Here is a 23,502-nt window from a genome sequence, read left to right on the forward strand (position 1 = left end):
TGCAGCTGCTGCAGCAGCAATATTAAAAAATAGCTGCACTTGCTGCATAAAGTCCGATCTCCCTAACTCGAACAACTAAGCACTCATTCATAAGAAGAGCTTACATTGCCCGAATTACTTTACAAGTCGAAGTAAACTTTATTCAATTTACAAACTTTGAAAACGGGAATTGCTAGATAATATTTTTCAAAATATTTCTTTCCGATATGTCGATTTTTATAGATCCAAAAAATACGAATTTTGTAAATTCTAATTTTTTTTTACATGTAAAGATTATATAAACGTTTTAATATAAAAAATATTATTTCAATATAAATCTCAAAATAATTAAGAAACAATTTTAAACAGCAGAAATAAAGTTTTACTGATACCTTATATAAATAAGAACAAGATTTCTGATTTTCTCGAGACTCGATATATTTTTTAAGCTTTTGGCAATACCTAGTTTGCTTTATAGAAGATCGACTGTATTGCACTTGCTGCTCTCATGGAGTCAAATCGCTGCCAAATCGAAGTCAGGTCGAAGGAAAAGGAAGGCGAACGGCCGGAAGTGCGCACTTATCGCTGCCGATTGTCGCCCAGAGTTTGCTACTGCAATTTCCCATTTAATTATGGTTGTTCCTTTTTTTCTTTGCGTGTGATAAAGTGGAAGGCGCTTCCAACTTCGGCTCGCAACATGCAACTCGAACTTGGGCAAAGGAAGTGGTTCGATGGGAGAGCGAGATGGGGCTATGGAGCTAAAGCCTTTGCGAGAGCGAGAGCACCATACAAATCACGTACGCACACACACGATCGTATAACAGCTCAATGGGTGTATAACAGTTGGCCGTGCAGCAACAAAGGCTTAGTGTTGTTGTTGCTGTTGCTGTTGCTGCTGCTGCTATGTTGTTGTTGCTAATGTAGTTGTTGCTGCTGTTATTGTTATTGCTATTTCAATAGAACCGAACGAACGACGAGCGACACGACAACAAAAACGACGTTGATTCGTATTGGCTGCAACCACTAATACTCATTGCTCATGAGTATACCCAATACTCATGCTACACTCACTCACACCAGCAATTGACAGACCAATTGCACGTCTGTTAGACAGCAACAACCACAATTGAAGTAGCAACAGCAACGGCAGCAGCAGCAACATCAGCTAGCAACAGCAACAACAACAACAACAGCAACATATCGTTAATTGATGTAGCACACAGGATGCGCCGCTGATTGGGGTTGTCCACTCCACTGATGATGATTGTGAATGGGCAGTGGGAATGGGTATTTTAGAATGGGTCTCGCAATGGTATTCGCAATGAGATCGCATGGGCTGCCGATCTAAGCCAAAGCTTATCCGCAAATACAAATTTATATTGCATATTGCATGCTATGTACACGGAGAGAAATTAGAGCTTAGAATGCTTTAAATTTGCCCTAATGTTTAGTGCTAAATTTTGATATTGTTTATCTTTTGCAATAAGAAGTACTAATTATTAAAAAATATGTGCCATATTAAGATCATAAATATATATAAATAGATATACAAAAAACTTTTGTAATTGGGCCAATTTTTAGGTCTTTCAAAAGAAGTCAAAATGTTTAAAAATGTTTGTAATATATAACTTGAAAGGATTTTCTATTACGGCTTGTAATATTAAATAAGACTTTTTTTATGGCTTTCCTTAAACCTAATATTAATATTTAGTATTTAAATGCTGTTTTACAGATTGATTACAAAACCAAATAGTAATTATACCGACAGCGTATTAAATTTCATATTTTTAAATTTTATAAGAAAACATTTTTTAATATTTTTATAAATTATTTAGGGGAAGGAGTGTTCTTAATATTATTGCTTTTTCCCCGTGTAGAAGTGTTTGCTGCTAAATTGAAATTTGCGTGCGTGTCCATTATATTTTTCCCTAAGAGAGCTTCCAGCTGAGAGGACTCAGCTATTGTAAAAACAACCTTTCTTTACAGATTTGTTTTCATTTTTTTTCTAGCAGTTTTTGAATGGTTGTTAAGAATGTTTTTTGTTCTGTTTAATTATTATTTTTTTGTTTGCCTACCTTTTGCGTTATGACCGAGCCCGGTCCGTTTGCTGTTGTTGCACCGGCAATGTTGCCATTCTTAGGATCCTTGCGCAAGTCTTCGGGCTCTCGTTTGATGCTAATTAGCTGCTGCTGCTGCTGTTGCACCGCAGAGGAGGCAATCGAGCCCGCGCTCCCCACGCCAGCGGCACTAACAATATCGCCGGGATGTTGCTGCTGCTGCTGGTGTTGCTGCTGTTGCTGCTGCTGCTGGTGATGCGAGATCGTTGTCGTGGAGACAACGCCGGTTGTGCTGACCGTCGCCGACGACGAGGGGTGTGAGCCGAGCAGAAAGCCTTGAATCTCATTTTGCGATAGGCCAGAGACATCGATAGGTGTGGTCTGGCCATTGAGCTTTCCACTGCTGTTCAAAAATTCAGATGGAGAGGGAGAAAAAGCGCCATATAGTGCATTAGTTGGTGTTTAATAGGTGTTATTATTATTGCAATCAGGGTATGCAAAATATCCCCCAAAAACAAGAAATTATCTTGTCTTATAAAAGTATGTACATAAGATTTTGTATTCAGAACATATTTAAAAGTTATTTGTGCCTAAAATATACATAGTTTTTTTTATAGATAACTTTTTTATGATTTAAAAATATTTAATTAGAAGAATAAAAAGAGAAGACATGTTTTCTGTAGCCTTGTATTTACACAAAATAGTGATAATTATATTCTTTATTTAAATTAAAAATTGTTTGACCTATTAAGATTAAAAAAACCTGATTTATATTTCTGTAAGAATATAAAGGAATATAATATGACCACATAAAACCATTTGTAAATCACTCAAGTTCACGGATTACCTTTTCTAGTAAGAGATATATGTATTTCCCACCATCTAGTAATAGCACCCAATTGCTCGGCTTATTCCGACACCCCCACAAATGGAATAACTCCATTAGGCCGCTTATCAATCAAACCCGCGCTCGCCAATCACCTGGGCAATCATGCAATCAAGCCAGGCAACTGCGGCAAGGCTAATTTCATTCACCGGAGACGGAGACACCTGTGCGCTGCTCACAAAACCTGGATACCCGCCCAAATGGGAGCAATCGGGGCAACAACCAGCCACCATTAACCAGAATTCAGCCTGCAGCAAGTGCAAAGGAAATAAAAAAAAAAACAAAAATAAAAAACCAGACAGAAAAACCTGGCACAACGACAACAGCAACACAACCACCAGCAACATCAACAACAACTGCTTTTGGCCAGCATCCAGCTCGAGTTGGCAACAAATATAAAAACAAACCGGGCAGAAACGATGGAGACGGGGAATTAGCGGCATCCCCCAAGACATGATATGATGCCTTGCCCCTTCGATTCATTCGATCTTTCGATCTCTTATCGCTTTATCGCCGACAACTCTAGGAAGAGTCGTAAATTAGCTGCGATGATGCCTGTCGCCGTCTGTGATAATCGAATATGGATAACTTTTGGCATTTTTCCAGCGGTTAGAGGGGCAGAGAGACGACCTAGAGGTAGACAGCACTCGCAGGCACCAAGGTCAAACAAACAAACAAAACAAAACTAAACCAAAAGTCCTGGCAGCTGGAAAACCGGATTCGTTTGCGGAATTATTTCCACCAACTTTTCAGACACAATTAAAGCTCTTTTGAGGGAAACCCCGCCCTTTGACCAGCAAAAAGGGCAACCAGCATATTTTGGGTAAATTGTACACCAAAGTGAAGAGATATTCGCTGTACGGTTCTGAACGATCTTTCGGGTAAACAATATTTCATAACATATTCATATTGAGTTCTGTTTAAAATGGCGGCATTATTATTGTAAGATTGTGTATTTAAAAAAAAATTAATAGTTTTAGCAAAAAGAGGCTAGCAGAACGTTTGAGTTAATAACACTATGCAGCATCAAAAATTTACCTCGATGGATGCTATATTTTTGGATTCGTTACGAATTCCCAATATAAACTGCGTTTTCCAAAAAGTTCCCCGACGCAAGGATTCTTAGCAAAAGGACCTCAAATTTCGAAAAATGGTGAAATTGGCAAACTTTGCGGAGCTCTGAGAGGCAAATGGATGCATGGTTTAACTCGATGTTAATGTTTTTTAAAAGATACACTCTTTATCTTTCAAACCCCATACTTAGAATAATTTTAGGTTTTTTTTTAAAGGAGAAACAAATTTTAGAAAACATAGTCAAAAAACATAAATGCATACAGCTGCGGTCAAAATAGTAGTAGTATTGCCGCCCTGTGTTTTTAAGGGTTTGATGTTGTCACTTTTTTTATCCAATTAGTCTAATAGTAAAATTATGATCAATACAATATTACCGGGAAAAGACCAATTACAACAACAAACTTTTAAATAAACAGGCGGCAACACTACTACTATTTTGACCGCAGCTGTATGTTTTTAAGTTTTTTGACTATGTTTTCTGGAATTTATTTATGCCTTAAAAAAAATCCTAAAATTATTCTAAGTATGGGGTTTGAAAGATAAAGAGTGTATCTTTTAAAAAACTTTAACATCGAATCAAATCATGCATCCATTTGCCTCTGAGAACTCCGCAAAATTGGGAAATTTCAGCATTTTTCAAACTTTGAGGTCCTTTTGCTAAGAATCCTTGCGTCGGGGCACTTTTTGGAAAACGCAGTTTAACTTGGGAATTCGTAACGAATCCAAAAATATAGCATCCATCGAGGTAAATTTAAAAAGCACTAAAAATGCTGCACAGTGTAATTTAGTAAAATACTCAAATATTTAATCATTCAAGGAACCTCTTATTTTATGTTTCCAAAAATCTAATTTTTTTAAATATTATAATATTCTGGATATTTCATTCACAGAGAAAGGAATCCAGATTTGGAATTCCAGAACTGAACTGATTTTCTTATGCAAAACTTGATTTTGCTTCTGGGACTGGTTCTTCGTTGATTGATTATTCTGCTTTGTTTTGATTATTCCATTCTTGACTCCTGTTCTTGTATTATTATTGTCTTATTTTCGTATTGTCTTAAAAGCCATTTTATACATATAAGATCCTAAGTTTCTAGAATTTAGAATATTTTTAGACCCAATTTGCAATCTTGGTAATAGAGTTTATACGAATCCATCAGATATGGCCAATTTTCAGCAAGCTTTTCGACAATTTGTCTTAATTTGTGCATAGATATTGATTGCATATATGCAAATTCCAAGCGTTACAGAAATTGCGCCACACCTTGGCTCACACAGATACAAATTCCGGGCGCGTGTGTGAGTCCGTTCTTCCGTTAGCAGCTGTTGCAAGCGATTTCATTCGGTTCTTTTGCTCTTGTTTTTACCTCTGTATCATTTCGAGGTTTTATTTTTTTTTCTGTTTTTTTGGCATTGCTCAAGTTGACAACGCTGCGATTGCGATCGCTTGCCCCATTTTGTGGCACTTGTCTCCCTCGTGCCCGGTGTCCCGGTTTTTCACCCGAAGTTGTTTTCTGGCTTCTCGGACTTTTCTGTTCGCTGTCCTCAGCAAAATTACAAATAAAAAGAAAGAAAAAAAACAGAAACAACAAAACGGACATCGACATGGGTACAAAAAAAATATACGTTTTTTGTTTTTATGTTCTGCAGAACATTTTCGCTATTAAAAATGACACTCGGATTGCCCGCGTTATAACATTTTTTCTCTACCTTACTTTATTTTTATTTTTTCGTAATGCGATATGTGACCGTTTATTCCGCTTTTTAGGGTCAGGCCGTGTAAATCACGTAGCGGATATGGGGAAGCGAACACAGGCACACATTTATTAGATAGCCAAAGTGCTGCCCATATCGCCGTCTCTCGGCTTTTAATTGTGTTTCTAAGCCAAGTGCCGAGACGCGCGACCTTTTCCAGGCCCCCGGCCGAATTGCCGAACTACGGTTACTGTTTGGTTTCATCACGGTTCCAGCTCGGCTCCATAAAACGAAACCGAAGCAAAGAACTCGCCAGCGATCCATGTGGGTTTGCCTGTGCCTTTGGGATTGGGTTTGGTCTTGGTCTTGGGTTTGAGTTTGGATTTGGGTTTCATAACCCCAAACGAGGCAACGTGCCGCGCTTTTTCGCGCATTTCCACGAACTGAATAAGCGCTGCACTTAAAACAGAAAGCCATTTCGACAGAAAAAGAATATTTTTCTATAAATGTAGAGTTATGAAATATTGTAAAAAATGGGTTTAAGTGTAAAATAGGGAATATCAGGGACATATTTTACTTATCAAAACTAATAAAATCCAAAAAACTTTCTAAATATTAAAAAGGTATTTATTTGAAGAACCCTAATTTAGATTAAAAGGAGCTTGAAAAAGTTTTTATAACCTCTTTTAGGTACCCACTTGTCTAGTGCTAACAAAAATATCCCATTTGAGTTGCTTTTGTGATAATCACTTAACTAACTTTGGTCAAAAACTTGTTTATGCCAAATTTAATTTAAAAATTTGTAAACGAAAGCTCATGTTTTATTGATGAATGGATACTACTTTGGTAAGCTTTATTATCTCATTAAAATAAAAGCAAGTAGAGCAAATATTTTATGAGCTATCTTGATTTTAAAGCCAGAAAACAGGATTTTCTGGAACTTAGACTCCTTGTTTTTCAGGTGGAGACTTACCTCCAGGGCAGATCAGTAGTACCATGATTCTCCTTTTCGCCTTCGCTGCGATAATAGCTATATACTGGATAGGGACTATTTTGGGAGGGTGTGGGATGTGGGTGAGCCAGTTGCTCTTGATCCCCGTTCAACTGGATCTCCGCAGCCACTGCTTGCATTAAACCGGCAGCAGTGAGGTGGTGACTTTGGGGCTGCTGATGATGATGATCCTGCTGAGGGTGGTGGGTTAAAGGCAAACCCAAACCCTGATCCTTCACCGGATCACTCTGATTGTAGTAATGATGGAGCAGCTGGTGTTCCTGCTGTTGGGAATCGCTTTCCACATGACCCGAATGCAGCGAATCCAAGCCGAAGCCTCGCCTGTTTTTTTAAGAGTTTTTTTTTTATAGGGGTTTTTAAAAATTCAAACTGGGCGTGGCCTCAAAAGAGACAGTCGCAGACAACGCCCATGTGCGTGCATTTTTAGTTTTTTGGCAATCCAGCAGCATCATTAGCATTTTCATTCCTATTTATTTACTATTTACATAATCAATTTCGGGCCAGGTGCGTCCGATAATATCCGAATGTGTGTGTTTTATTTTTTATTTCTCATTTGTGTGTGCGTCTCAGTTACGGATTTGTAAGTTTTGCGGCAACTTTTTACTGCTTTCGGCATCGGAATTGATTCGTTTAGCGCTATTAGCGCCATCAAATGAAAACAGAAAGAAAAAAAAAACAAAGAGCATGGCCCGAAAAAAAAGCGTCAACTTTTTGTTAACACATTGCCCCGCCCCTGGACGCCGGTGAGCCCCCCTCCGCAGCCCCCTTCTCATTCCGCCGCCGCCCCTGCCCCTGGACTCTGCAAGTGGTCCGCAGCAGTCATTCACTAATTATTTATTTCCCATGAAGCTTTTTTCACACCCGGTACTTGAAGAATGCACGGGGTATACTTGGTTTTCAGCAGATTTATGCAACAGGAAAAAGGAAGTGGTTCCGACTTTATTGGGATTACAAAAATACCATAAAACCTAAGGCTTTGACAGATTTATTAGTTAGATTGGACGGATTTTTGCAACAAAAAATTGTGACTTTTTATGTACTCATGTTCATTTAAAATAAAAGGTTTTAAAAATCCAAAGCTTCTTTAAAATATTTTAAATTGATTGGAATTTAAATACATTCAATAACGGCACATACAGATAAATGTAAAATTATTTTCGATTATTTTGCCCTTTTGTAAACCCCACCAAGTATGCTATACAAAATTTAATCTTTAGGGTATTTAATCTTTCGAACCTCTTGATTTTCTCATTTTTTCTTGCTTTTTTTTGGCAATCCAAGCACTTAGGATTGCGAACCCGTGATTAGGCCAACACCTCGGCCACTCGGCGACTCCCCTTGGAGCGGTCCAATTGTGCAACAAGTAGCGAGCAGTTTGGCGAAAACAAAAACACAACAAATGCCGAGAACACAACCCTAAATGGCAACCCTGTGGCGCATTTGCTGCCACCTGAAGGCGAAAAATATATTTTATACTTTTGCCAGAATGGAAAAGGAGGCAGGACGGCTGTGGTCTCGATGGCAATCTCGGGTTGTCGGATTGTTGGAATCTCGGGATGTCGGAATCGCGCAATCTCGGGGCTTCCAACTCAGCCTGGGAAGTGCTGGCCCAAGGCAAGGTGATCCCTGGGCAGCAAACCGGTTGGCGAGAATCGCGGCAGCTGCCTTACAAACAAACTCAAACGAATATATATCTAGACATATATATCCCTAATCCCAAGACGGCCGTAACGGTTAAGGAAATCATTATTGATATTAGCAGACAACGCAGCTTGCTCGGACACCGTCCGAGGAAGATAAAGGACTCGTCCAGGTCCTTCTGAAAGGGGGAAACAAAGCCCCTGATTTGCATAATGCTTTCAGCCAGCCAAATAGACCCGCTGAAAAGGATTCGTTCGGGATTCACATGCAAGTCCTTCTCCTTCGAATCTCCTTGGGCATATTTGTCACGGCCGAGTGGCTGCACCTTTTTGTCATTGTTTCTCAACGTTGGACATCGCACCTCCGGCCCATTCAGACCGCTGTCCGTGTCCGGCGAGGAGGCAACCACCCCTTTTTGTTGAAATTTCCATTCGCATCTCGCGGGTCCGAGGGTCCTGCGATGTAATTTGCATAAAAGCGGACACGAACACGGGCTTAGTTACCTAAGCGTAGCCCCGAATGGGCCTAAAGTTTTCAACCCCTTCGGCGGTCGGAAGCTGCAGATTGATCGAGATTGTTGTCTGGCGCAAACAATAACAGATATAGAAACGAAGGTCCATTAATTTTTTCTATATGTTCGGCGCATCCTTTTGGATGCCATCTGTCGCCCCTTTTTCGTTTTCTGACCGATCATCGCGGCGAGTGTGGGAAACCTCTCAAGATTCTGATTGGGTCGGGAAAATCGAAATGGGAATGGAAATCTTAACCATTATTTTGGTCTCTGGCCGCTTTGTTGGTTTCTCTGTTTTGTTTCTCTCCTTTATTTCCACTCATTTTACTTCTTTCTTTTTTGGTCTGTGTCATTTACATGATCATATTTTATGCAAATGGCCCCGGGATCTGCGGGGTATATAGCTCTGCATACATATATATATGCGATGGCCAGCAGCGTTGTCGGGCGTGGGCAATAAATTTCTCATTCGTATCGCATTAATTACTACAATATTATCAGCAGATACAGCCGAAAGCCCGAGAGCAGCACACACTCGCACAGAGATACAAAGATACATCGTGCTGCCATATTGGAAAAAAGATACAAGAGAGCTACAGATACGAGATACTCTCCATATGGTGCCTAGAGCAAAAGCTTTGCGGCCAGCTTATAAAAGTTACACAATCCGTAGGAGCCACACACACTCTTCAGATCCTTCGGGGCAGAAGTACACACTTTATCCGAGATATATCATCGAATGCCTGCAGATGGACGTTGTCTGAGATCTTTATTATCCTTTGTACCGTGGCTCGGACATCCAATCCGTGTACGATAGGGCATAATTCGTAGTGCTCGTCGCCTCCTGCATGGTTGATTTCAATAAAAATCGATCTTTACGATCCCTGGGGATCATTCACTGATCAAGCTTTCGAGCAGCTGATAACACTTCACCATTTTTTCTCCTTTATGCACTTTACCGCATTACCGAACCGAAAGATACGTTGAGATTTTAACTTTAAGCGGATTACGCGCGTTCTTTTACTGAGTTTTTCGAAAGAACAACAACATTAAGTACATATAAACAAATATTGGCATATGTAAGTATGCTTCGCTATGCCGTACATATATTCCTATATAAATATATATATTTATAAACTTGATGCTGTTGTCGACCTTGTGGCTTTTCGATATCAACTGAAAACCACTTTGAGCGTTCGATAAACTTGTAGCGCCAATTCAGAGTTTTGGAGTGGAGCCGAGAGACTAAAATAACAACAAATTTTAACAGCAACAACAAAATGACAACAAATGCAACAACAAAATAACAACAACATACAAACTACAAGAACAACAGGCGACAGTCGAAAGCGTATGAGACGCTGAATTGTGTTAACATATTTCTTTCTTGTCTCCTCAACGTCGTCTCCATCTACCTCTCTCTCTCACTATCTGTACGGCTCTCTCTTTCTTTCACTCTGTCGCCATCTCCTTCTTGCTGTTGTTGTTGTTGCTGTTGCTGCAGGTAGACTGCGCAGGTGAACAGGTTTGTTTTTGTATCAAAATGTCCAAACGCTGTTGCACCTTTTAATATTAATAATAATAAAATGAGAAGCAAGAAACAAAAAGGCAATAACAACAACTGGACAAATTGACTTGATTAACTAAGTGACTTGGGAATACTCTTAAATGGAACTGAGATTTATTAAGCTGATACCAAATCCTAAATTAATCTATGTATGTAGTCTAAGAAAAGAATAGAAATTCTATATTCAAGATTATCGTTCTGAAATTACTTACATTTGATCAATAAAATACAGATATACTTAGCATACCTTTATAATACCCAATTGGTTATCCGATACTATAAAAATATAAACGAATTTTCTAAAGGTTGCAATAATTCTGGATTTGAAATAATACTGAATTTAAGAAAATGTTAAATAACCTTTTTTAATGTTATTTTAACTTTTTTCTAATTTATAACATTCCTAACTTTTTCAATGTATCCGTTGGTCAAGAAAGGGTATAGAAGTGCTCCATTTGCAAGCGCATGCGTGACAGTGACTTGGGGTCCGTGTCGCTGCCCCTTCCCTCCCCTCGTGATACAAACCCCCTGCCCCCTCGAAACCCCTCTCTTCGAGATGCTGTAAAACGGCGACAACAGTAAAAATATTGAAATATTGTCAATCAAGGGGACTAACATGGCGAGAGGGAGGGATTGACCAGAGGGGGGATTTCGTGAGTTGAGCGACAGAGACAGTCGCGTTCTATCTCCCCGATAAGTGTCACTAAAAGTGTCGCTATGCCGACGAAACGCACTGTACGGCAAATAAAGTGAAAAATTAAAATAAACTAAAGGAGTAGCGAAAAAAATGTTAAATCAAAAGGGGAAAAAACCAAAAAAAGAAGGAAAAAAACGAGATAAAATATGTTTTACAGCTCAGAAACTTAATATGATCGGGTAAAGTGAAAGTAAGCAGAGCTATATAAGATATATACGGAGTGTGGGCATACATATATCTTGGGTTGGGTTGAAAGCGTGTGAGTGCGTGTGACATGCGCATTGACCGCGAACACTCCGATCAGAAGGCTAAAACCCGAAGGTTATCCTTGTGTATGGAAATTTCACAAACTGCATTCATTTCAGACAATTTGTGGGGTTTCCGCATCGCAATGAGGAAAAAGTCCCTGCACTGAGCTACAAAACTGGGGTGTGGAAAAAAGTTAAAAAAAGCGAAAACAAGAGAATAAGCTAGTTCCATTCACGCGAGATCTACATAAATAGGTTGGGGGAACTTTTCAGCTATGCAAATGTCAAAGTTTAAATTCGAAACGAAGCGATTTCGTCATTAATTATTATTAATTTATTTCACGGCCATCAAATATTATTGCACTTTAAGCTTCGCTTGGATACGAATTTGATTTCCAATTTACGTAGGAGATTCTATTTTTATAACTTTATTAAATGTCAAAGGGTAATTTGTATGAGAAAGGAAATGCAAATGACGTCTTATCAATTTAGAGATATTTTATGGATTAGACATCTGCCGTTGTTTAGCAAATTAATAATAACAAGAATAACAAAGGATTATGGTAATACGGTCTTTCAGTAAATATAAAAAGGAAATTACATATTTTTAGCTGCCTATAAATTAAACCGAACATTACTTAAATGTTAAAGACAATATAAATACTTAAGTTCGTGTTGCCCATTAATATTTTCTTGAATTAGTCTTTATACTTAGAGTCTTCTAAAGATTAACGATTACTTTAATCCAGAGAATTGCTTTCGTTTTCCTCTGTGTTTTTAATCGAATAAAACACTTGAATTGGCAATTAAAGAAATTATACGAATTTATGCCGCTTTGGGGCGCGGTTGCATAAGTCTTCGTGCGGCTAAATAATGGATAATGCATAAACAATAAAACAATTTTATTGCCAAATGGCGAGAATAATAAAATCGTACATCGTACATTGCTTTGCACTCAACTCAACCGAATAATCTGGCTAATTCGGGGAATCATAAAAACTTTATAAGCCACTTCTCTAGCCCGTGGCTGCAATTTAATTTGCAAATGCAATTAATGGAGCTTTTGTCAATGGAGCTTTAAGCTTAGGTATTGTGTTGATAAGTGTAATGTTGAAAATAAAAAATGATTGTTTTTAATACTTTTTTTAAGGTTCTTTGTAGATATGAATTTAATTTTATAATATCAAAGGATATATTTCGTGTATTTATTTATCATATATCACATAAAAAAAACATGCTGCACAGTGTAAATTAAGACGCTGCAAGGGATATGTTATGCGGTGACAGACAGACACAATGGAAAGGATGGCTCGAAACAAAGGTCAACTGGGCCTTATATATACAGACTGCCATCCCCAGTCCGATCTGTCTCTGTCGCCGCTTTAATTTGACTTTAATGAAAACGTGGCAAGGCGAACACTTTTGGGATGCAGACATTTTACGTGGACGTAAGCATGGATGTGGATGTGGACATGTCCTCAGCTGCTTATCATGGGGGCCAGCAAACAAAACAAACTGTACATCAACCGAGGCCGAGAGACCGAAAGACCGAGAGTGCCACAGCCAAGAGCAACACGCAACCAAGAGCAACAGCAACAGCAGCGTCTTCAACGGCATGCCAAAGTCTCAGTTTTAGCCAGGCCAAAACCAAAACCAAAAGCAACCAAAGTCCGAATCGAAGACGACGTTTGCTCGGTCCATATGCGGAAACGCAATTTTGTCGTTATTTATGGACCTTGCCGCACATGCAACATGCACGCCGGCCAAACGAACCAGCGATGTTGCTGCTGTGTCCGTTGATGTTGCTGTTGCTGCAGCGGCAGCATCCTCCGCTATAACAGGATGGGACGTTGGCATTAGAAGAATGCACTGCGAAAGAACAATTTCGGAACAAAATTCTTGGTTCAATTCAAGAACATTTTTACCATAAAGTAATATAAATGAGTCATAAAGATAAATAAAATAATGTCCATCTTTTCTTAAGTTTTGTTTTGTTTTTTTGTGGTATTTTACATTATTATCTAGGTTTTCTAATCATTTGTTCAATATCTCTCTTTATAAAGTCCTTTAAGAAATTAATTTTTAAAATAATAATTCTTGGTTCTCAGTTTTTTGCTCTTTAAAATAAATTTGATTTCCCCTTCTAAGTTCCTAATCTAATAAAACCCTGAATTAAGTCTACTAAAAATTCTATTAACTGATAAAATCAAATCAAGAATCTATATTCAGTTTTTTCCTGTGTAAGAATATAGGAGGAGGCTGAGGAGGAGTCTGATGTGGCTGCAGATGCAGATGCGATGGCGATGGCGTTGCAGATGTCCGAGTGGCCAACGATCCAAACGATCCGCGTGGCAAGGCGATCCATGCAGATGACGATGACTTAGTTGCCATGGTCCGAGGCGGCACCTTGCTCAAGGAGGCTGCGCTTGCATCTCACCTAACGCTAACGGTTCTCTATTAGATTAATTTATATTCAAATTTTTATTACCCGCGCATACCACCGCTCGACGTCGACTGCTCTGAAATGAATTGCCAAGCGGATCGGTGGCGGATGGAGGATGAAGATGAGGGTTTCCGTGGAGGAGCCTGGTGCTGGATCTGGGTGTTATTAGCTCGCCTACTTGCACATTCGATGCACGCCAGAATGCCAAAGTTGCTGTTGTTGCTGTTGTTGCTGTTGCAGGGGCAGCAATAACGTATAGAAGAAACAGTTACAACGGAAGCTGTCATTCCACTGGGGGAATGGAGGATGGAGCATGGAGTTTGGAGCTTGGGGATTGGGGAATGGGCATGTATGAGGACTCCGGCCTGAACTCAATGTTTGGTTAATGGAAGGGGAAAAGCCAGAATGCGCTGGCGTTGCTATTGGTATTGCCGTTGCTGCTGCTGCTGCTGTTGCTGCAGCAATGTTGCTGCCGTTGCCGGTTGGCCTATCGCAATAATTAACAGTAAAATGCGCGCGGCAAGAGCGGTTAATTCAAATGCATGAGAAATGCAAATGACAAACATTGATTTGAAAGGACCACGACTCAAGGGGGATTCAAACCGAGTCGAAACTAAAACTCTGCTGTCCCCAATTAAGATGTTGATGTGGTAACCAACCGCAGCAGCAGCAGCAACTCAAATCTCCAGCTGCAACTGGCCGCCATGACGAAGGCAATTAGTCGAGATTTATGTTGCCGATAGAACAGCGCTCAGTGAATAGTTGAGTGGGCTGGACTCTGGGTTAAGGATATTAACCGGAACATAGGCTCAACAGTAGATATAAGATCTTACTGAATATTTGAGAGACGCTTTTAGGCGATTCTTAAAGTTCGCATTTTATTTTAGGTGAATGTTAGATAGAGAAAGTTCTAGTTCTTATATGATACTTGCTAAAACTTTTACAATCCTCACTTTTTTTTTGGTTTAAATCTATAAAACGTGGTCTTGAGTTGCAGACTGATTTTTTCTTTAGATTTCCATCACTTTTTCTATGTAAATTCAGTGAGTGCAAGCTTAAGAAGTATTTCTTCTAAGTTATATATGTTTAACACTAATAAATTGGAACCAAATTAGGTTATAAAATGATTGAATGTATTATTAAACTTCAAACCCTACTTAAATATATTATTTTCATATTCATACAACGTTCCTTATATAAATTCTTATCAGCATGTGGGATTGATTGAATTCAATACGATTTTTCGATATTCCAAAAAGTTTATAAATACAATGTAGCGAACCATTCAAATAAGTATTCTTTTTGCATCCCTACTTTGAACCCTTTCAATTTAGCCACTAATTAAGGGGCACAGCTCAATGGAATTTGAGCACAATACCGAAGCACTTGGCAGTGGACCAAGAGCAACCCTTCCTTTCCCATAGCTACCCCATTGCTACTCATTAGGTCAAACGCCCCTTGTGGGCAATTACTCACCTCTGCAGATGCTCCTCGACTCCCGCTGGCAAGGCGCCGTCGGCCACAATGTAGACGGGCTGTCCGCCGGCTCCGGTGGTGGTGGCATACGGCAGGCCCGCCTGGACCACCACTTGGCCATCGGACACCAGACTGCTGATGTCGCCGCCCGAGTAGAGCTCCAGGCCCTTCTGGTCCGTGGTGGAGTAGATCACCGTCTTGCTGCCGTCGTTGTAGATCAAATCTATGTGCTTATCGGCTTGATATAGGTCGGGATCGAGTTTTTGAGGTACCGCCAAATGGGGCAGTTGCTTCACATTCACATTCACGCCATTCGGATCCGAGGTGGTGTAGATAATGGAACCCCCGGCTGCAGCTGCGGCAGCCGCATGCTTCTTGTGATCCTCGTAGATGTCAGCCTCCGTCTTGATCACATTCGAGTCGTTGCCCCCGCTGTAGTGCAGCACAGAGGCGTCCAGCGGCAGGGGGGATGTCTGATACACCGCCTGCCCATGGTCGTTGTTCATCTTCTGGGCCTGATTGTACATGGCCGTGGCCACCGCATTATCATTCGGCATCAGCTTGGAGGGATCGCTGACGATCCGGGTGAGAATGTGCTCGCCAGCCTCGTTTCGCGACAGGATGTGATGCTCCCCGTTGATGATCTCCCGCGAGATGATCTGCTGCTGCTCGCCATTTGGTCCCACAACCCGGATTATCTGGTTCTCATCGAATTCGATCTTGGCCAGCGGCTGGTGTTCCGCCTGCTGCTGCTGCTGTTGTTGCTGTTGCTGCTGCTGCTGTTGTGCCTGGTTGCCCATTTGGGCCGCAATCCGAGCATCGATGGCATGACCTTCATCCGAATTATTGCCATCCGGTGGCATGACCACCTTAGGCGTCTCGTAGATAAAGACCGCCTCCTTGTCGTACAACTTGGAGTTGTCCGTGTGCAGATCCAGGACATTCACATTCGTCATGGTGGCCAATTCCGGCTGCGGTGAGTCCGGCGATCGGTGCATTGTGGTCAGGAGGGGCACTCCGTTGGGCGCCAGTGGAGAGGTGTTGTTGTTGCCCCCGCCGCCGCTGCCACTGCCCTGCTGGATGGGCGAAAGGGAGGCGTCGCTGAGGATTCCCACACCTACGCCGAGGCGATTGTGGCTGTGGTGGTGCAGTTGGTGGGCGTGGCCGTGACCGTGGGCGTGGCCGGACAGCGAGAGCTCGTTGGACGTGATTACGCTCGTTGTGGCGGTGGATGTGGACATTATACGTGGTAGCTTCGGCTTACTGAACTAATTTGAACTGGATTCCGGATTGCACTAGGACTTGGTCGTGGTCTGATCATCGATGCCGTGATCCCCTGTGGTTGTTGCTATTGCTGGCAAGTATAAACATAATAAATATCACTTGTGTGTATCAACGGTTTGATGGAAGGCACTTTGTGGTTGAGTTCTATTCGTTCGATTTATGTAGCTCCGGTTCCGGATGGTTTAGTCGTTCTTCGTTATTCGTTGTTTCAATTACCGCATTCTATGGCACTAAGGAACTTCCTTCGATTCGTTCTCAGCTCAGCTGCAATTAGACGGAGAAGAAACGAAACAATGGTCATAATTAGTATAGCAGGTGGGAAAGCTAGATAGAGATTTAGCCTAGTTTAGTTTGTGAAGTGGATGAAAGCCAAGGCTGAAGAGCTGTTTCCAACAACAAAAGAAAGGTGTAAAGTGTTGCTTAGCTAATTAAAATATTTAGCAACTAAGAAATAAAAAAAATAATAATAAAAAATATATAAAAAAAAAAAAAATAAATAAAATAATTGAACTTCATATTCACTCCAAAAAAATATTAAAAATAAATGAATTACTGATAAACTTGTTTAAGTTTACTGCTAAAATTTCTGAATAGTTTCTAATACAAAATATAAAAATTTTTGCAATTATACAAAATGCAAAATCAATATTATTTCTAAACTTTCAAAAAATACTTTCTTTTCGAAAATTGCAGCTTTTTAAAGGCTTACGACACACTTATATAAAGAAAAGTCTGAAAATACAAATGATTGCATTTTTTTAATAACTTAAAATGCACGAAAAGTAATTTTAATTTTAATAGCTTCGTTGGAAGTAATCAACACGTTTTCGGGGTGGTCTGACCCATCAGTTAAAGCCCTGTAAATACAGTGTGAATCATGGGCTATGCTATAAGGTGTTTTCCAATTGGCAAGGCCCCTCTCCCTCCCCCGCCAATAACCGATGAGGCAGTAAAAAGGCAGCAAAAGCAACAATAAAAGTGGCAGAGTGTCTGGCGGCAGTCTGCTTGGCGCCCCTGGGCTCCCCTCCCCCCGAAGTCCCCCCCCTGCAATGCAGTCCGCACACACCCCCATCACACACACTACAACAAAAAAGGCAAACATAAACGGAAGAGCCAGCGGAACGGGTTCAAACGATGAGCGATTTGCAAGCACACACCAAACAGACCAGCCAACAAACAAACAAACAAAAGGGGGCAAACACAAAACACGAAATTGGAAAACGGAAAAAAATAAATAAGCCGACTTGGCCTGCACACACGTGCCCGTCGAACTAGTTTGACTCCTTCGCAAATGTCAAACGTGTAACTGCATAACTCAACGCGGTTCATCACATCGGCAAAACAACAAAACAGCAAAACAACAAAGTAACAAAAGCAACAAAACAGGTGGAAGAAGCGTCGCTGCCACCGTCGCTCTGCCGACGTCAACTGAGACGCCAACTTCTCAGCCATATTTGTGTTTTGTTTACAACGGGGCTTTGTGTGAAAATTAAACACAGAGTACTACCGCTGCATGGCTCAAACAAAATAAAAAACAGAAAGAAAAAAAAAACCAGTCAGTCCATCAGCTGTTAATAGTCCAGAATCTGCGAGTTAGCAAAACATGTTTATGAGGGATTTTGAAACCGAAACCGAAACTGAAACTGAACTGAACCGAAACCGAACAAAACAACATCGACAACAAGTTGAGAACAGGTACTACTCTCCACCATCCGCCATCAAGCATCTACCATCCACACCATATACACCTCATGCCAAACACACCGGTAGCAGTAGCAGCGTCTCAATCCTTGACCTAATCCAGAAGGCTGACTTTCTGGTTCCACTTCCACGCCTTGCCCAGGTTCAGGTCCAGGTTCAGGCCGAGACTCAGATTCAGGTCCAGCTACAGGTACAGGTACAGGTCCAGTTCCCAGTTCCCCCATACATATTGTTGTTTGATGATAAAGCCAAAAAAAAATTACGAATGCTGCCGCTGCTGCCGCAGAGTTCACTGCTGGGATGTGGATGTGGATGTTGTGGATAAACCCGTTTTGTCAGCCCAAGCCGGCGAGTTCAACCCGACGATCTCGGGGGCTCCTCGGGCCCGGTCTGCGGGTTCCGTTAGTAGGTGAGGTCAGTGTCATGCGGCGGCGTGTGTCTGCCTTATAGACAGACTAGTTTTTGGCACAGACCAACATCAACATCAAAATCAAAAACGATTACCCACCATCAACTGGAGAAGAAAGTCGAAAGGCAATTAGGAAACAATTAAACCAACATCAACACCCCGGCCAGCAAGTGATCCCATCGCACATCCATCCATCGAACTGGGTCAGATATATGACCATCGAAAGACCCTCGGGGCTTTGCAGCCCGAACCAAAACTTTCCAACTTGCCGCTTGAATGGTGGAGAATGGCAATGGACCTGGCAGATAGATGGATTCTGGCCAAGACCCATCACTCATACGGTGGGTGCAAAAGAAATCAGCAACAAGAAAAGTAGCTGCTGGTATAGATTATGCCCACAAAAGGGAAGCGATGAAGAGAAGATAATCCCAATTAATCTCACAGAAGAGATTTGTGGGGGGCAGTATAGAAACTTTCTTAAAGAAAATACTTTGTATTTTAAATGTCCACCCGGGGGCGCCAATTTTATAAAATCTTCAAATTGTAACAAATAGCCGGAAATAAATGTATACCGATGCAAATAAGATTTGACCAATTTAAATTACTTTTTTTCTCCCACTCCCACATAAAATAATTTAAAAGTACGTTTGATTGCGTAAGATTTACAGCTATTCGATCATCATAACAAGTCGTCCAACACAAGTGTAATGATAGGAAATTAATGGGCAATTACTGTATTGATTGGCTAAACAATAAATCGTAAATCAAGTTCAAACTAAATAGAAAACTTTTTCTATCTTAGCACAGACAGATTTACGGCAATATTGAATCACTATAAGGAAATCCTTTGTGGCGAAAGCAATTTACATATTTATAACTATTGCACCTTGAAATATTTAAATTTGCAGTTGGTTTTCCTTGAAGCTGCGTAGATAGTGATTTATAATTACTAAGATCAGAAATAGTAGTGTCGAAACAAATAAACTAGCATATACCTAAATTAAACTAATATTTCCAAACATTTTAATTTTGTGACAAGAAGTGTCCACCTACTTTGGCTTCCTGGGTTTTAGAGATCTTGAAAAGTCATTGATATGTTTACTATGCACAGTAAATGAACCTTCCCCCAAAACAATCATTACTAATTTTCTTCGATTATATCGACTGGAATCACCACATGTGAACGTAAACCCCAGATCTAACCTTTGCATGCAGACAACGCCTACAACAAGATCTATGGGTATTCGTTCTTTATTATCCCCCATTCCCCCTGATCACCTTTCCCCCCCTAATACCACCGATTTAAGATACACAGTGAATACCAAAAGCAATTCTATTTCAAATCCCATTAAGATTTGACATAATTTGAAATTTGGATTTTACGTCTCTCTACCTTACTTAGGGAGAATGGTGGGGCGAAGGAGAAGAGAAGAGCGGAGAAGTGGAGAAAAGACAAGAGAAGAAATGCGCAGCGTAACCCTAAGACATCAACGGTCAGAGCATCAATAACCAAAGCCAAAGACTGAGACTGGGAGTTGGTAGATGGTACACGGAAAGAAATGTTATATAAATGTTTTAAAAATTGTAATTAAAATAGTGAATTGAAAGAATGTAACTACATCATTATCGTAACTTTGAAGAAAGATCACATCATATTTACCTTAATAACTAATTATTATTATTATTTTAAATAAGAAAAATAAGTTGTACGATCGAGATAGCATTTAATAATAAGAATAATGAATTTCTGTATGGGTTATTATTTTATAATCTCCCTAAAAGTTAAAAACTGATTAGATAGTAATTATATAATTAAAATAAAAAAAAAAAACAAAAATAAAAATAAATAAAAAATAAAAAAATAATATATTAATGATATTTCCTACAATATAAGCTCATAAATGCTTCAATTTCTCCCCGTGTAGATGGGAATGGGAATGTTCAGGGGAATAAAGGCGTGCAAGAAGTGGGAGGGGGTGAAGAGGTGTGTCGAGGGGTGGGGAACGGCTGCAAGACGGAGTCAAGAAGGCCCGAAGAAACGAAGAAAGGCTAAAGAAAAGAAAAACAATAAACGTTAACACGAACACGAAAATAAAATAACTCTCTCACGAAGTTCCCCCTTTTTTTGTGTGTGGGTTACATGTGCCGCTGTGTTCGTGTGTATCTCACGGCTGAATGTATCTGTGTGTCTGTCCGCCGGTGAGAAGGTGTGTGTGTGCTGCGTAGATGTTCATTTTACTGTACCATAATCGCAGCCCCAAATTGATCACCATCATCAAAGAAGGGAAAAAATCAAAAAAATAAAAATCATAATAAAAAGAAGCCGAGAACACAAGAGCAAAAGAGCAAAAGGCAGCACAAAAGTCCAGGGGAAAACGTAATCACAAACACTGGGCAACATCATCGATTTTCGAACAAGAAGGCGTCGCAGTCGCCGTCGACGCTGACGTCGGCAGAGGCAGACCAGAGGCGTCTCTTGATCCCTTCTCGCTCCCGCTCTTTATGGCCAACTCTCCCGCTCTAGCTCGGCATTATTGTTGGCAACACAACACAGCCCAACGGCAATATAACAGCAACACCAATACCTGTGCGCCTTACCTGCCGCTGCCGCTGCGCAGCGGCCACTTCGAAATACGAAATACAAAATAAAACCAAACAAAGAGGAATGTGTGCGCGAAAGATACCACCAACAACACAACATCAGCAGCAGGAACAACAACAACGGCAACGACAACGGCAACAAAAACAGCAACAACAACAGCTACAACAAAAATTGAGGCTGGGACCAAAGAGTCTTAGGCTACGTCTGCACAACATACAGGGTGTCCACTGTAGACGAAGGCTTTCCAAAGAACACTGGCCAACACGGAATTAAAAAGAGTCCAATTTATACTATTTTGTATTTGAAGACACCAAAACAAAACTTCAACAATACTAAGAAAAAAATATTTTTCGAGATTTAATTTACATTTCGTTTATTTAAAGACGTCCTTTGGAAACGAAAATTTTTCCAATAAAATAATGTATAAAATATTTTTCGAGATTTAATTTACATTTCGTTTATTTAAAGACGTCCTTTGGAAACGAAAATTTTCCGAATAACATATAATATCTGTTATGGATTATCTTTTAAGTTATGTTTATATAAACACATTTAAATGAAAAATGTCCATATCAGATTAATTCGGCACTAAAAACCTTCGAGTGGATTTCGTAATCCAATATGATAAGCCTCATATCAAAAGATTTTAAAAACCTTTGTATCAATTTAGCCAAAAAATCGAACTTGTATTACAATGAATAACTTATTTCGAATTTTACAAACTTGAATTTTTGAAACCAAATCATTATTTCAAAAAGTTTGGTAAAAATCAGGCTGCTTCAATAAATTCTATTATAATTTAAAAATTATATATGTGCTCTAAAGAAATTCCAATTAAAATCCCAAAATCTACCCTCTAAATTTAAAGATTTGAATTTGAACTACATTTTTCGAGTTTATAACCGGGCAGTAAACCTCCCTATTCATTAAGCAAGCCCAAAATACCCAATTTTATTGCTCACTTTTGGGAATTCCAAGCATTGTCTTGTAATCTCCCGAAAATATCTCTATAAGCCGAAATGCTAATGAGTCAAGAGGTGCTATTTCTGTCAGTGTATAATCCCTCCCTGAGCCGACCAGGGCTGCCAAAGCCGTGATGCGTTTATAATTACTTCTCGGTAGGCTAATACTACTCTACTCACTTTTGGGCCGGGTGCCTTGAGCTCTCGGGATCAGATCAGGATGCGGATTTTGGCACTTGGTGAGGATCTATGGCACTCGAGCACGCTGGAACAGTGGATCGCTGGATCGATGGAACTGGAGCTGGATCTTGAGTTGGAGTTTGTAGTCGGGAGTTTGAGGAGTCTGTAACCTGGGAGTCTGGAGCTGGAACTGAAATGTGGCTGCTGCTGCTGTTGTTGCTCCGTTGTTGCTGTTTTGCTGGTGGGTGCACCTTTCGCCACTCTTTGTGCTGTTTCTGTTGTTGTTGTGCGTCTGGGGGGCTTTTCAGCCTGGCTCTCTGGGCCTTTGGCTTTGGCTTACACAATGCTCTTGGCTGGCTGCTTTTGGCCGCTTCTAATATGCCACTCTTTGTGGTATGTGGAGCTGTTGTTGTTGTTGTTGCTGCTGCTTGCTGGCTTTGTTGCTTTCGGTTGTTGCATTTTGGCCTAACATTCGATGTTGCTGCTGTTTTTACTCATGTTGCTGGTGCTGCTGCTGTTATTGTTGCTGTTGCTGCTGAACACTGAAAGGCGCAAAGTTGGGGGGCAGAGGGCGGGTCGTTTCGGGGGCGTTTCGCCTGGCATTTGCGTTTTCAAACTAATAAATTTAGTTACTATTTTCGTTTTTGCTGAGTATTTCCACTATTTTTCACGCGCTTTTCCGCACTAGCATTGTTGTTGCTGCTGGTTCTGGCTGCTGTTATTAATCACTATTTTTATTTTGCATTTTTTTATTCGCTGCTCAGCTTTGATGGCGTCTCATTCCAGCTCGCACACACACACACGCATGGCCACAAAGCTCAGCTCACGCTCTCCGAGAGGAGACACACACAGATACACAGAAACCCACTCACACACACGCGGTTTTTTCGCTTTTTCAGCCTTCTCTTCCTCTTCGTGGCTGAAATTCGTGTGTGTGTTTTATTTAATTTCGAAAAAGTTTAAGCGCGACTTTTAGCTGTTTGTTTGGTGTATAATTTTCGTGGATTTTCGCTATGATCGATAGACACGCGTATTCACAGACCAATTTGTTGTTGGTAAAACCGATAAGTCAGATTTG

The 23,502-nt window shown here is 40.4% G+C and overlaps 1 protein-coding gene across 8 annotated transcripts in view; it reads right to left on the reverse strand.

The window, feature by feature from the left end:
- The window catches only part of grh (grainy head), a 36,728-nt gene extending 19,900 nt beyond the window's left edge, over positions 1–16,828 (reverse strand). For 4 of the 8 annotated variants that reach the window (XM_044392968.2, XM_044392967.2, XM_044392966.2 and 1 more), the window contains exons 1-2: positions 15,287–16,828; positions 2,055–2,436 (exon numbers count right to left, since the gene is read on the reverse strand). In XM_044392968.2, coding sequence (XP_044248903.1) covers positions 2,055–2,436; positions 15,287–16,527 — 1,623 coding nt within the window. In that variant the 5' untranslated portion in view covers positions 16,528–16,828. Of the gene's footprint in view, positions 1–2,054; positions 2,440–6,664; positions 7,025–9,640; positions 10,051–15,286 lie in introns of those variants that run through there. The other 4 variants (XM_044392961.2, XM_070213912.1, XM_070213911.1 and 1 more) reach the window with 2 other exon arrangements.
- Between the last annotated feature and the right edge of the window lie 6,674 nt (positions 16,829–23,502).

This window comes from Drosophila takahashii, chromosome 2R (genome assembly GCF_030179915.1).
Source record: "Drosophila takahashii strain IR98-3 E-12201 chromosome 2R, DtakHiC1v2, whole genome shotgun sequence".
NCBI lineage: Eukaryota > Metazoa > Arthropoda > Insecta > Diptera > Drosophilidae > Drosophila > Drosophila takahashii.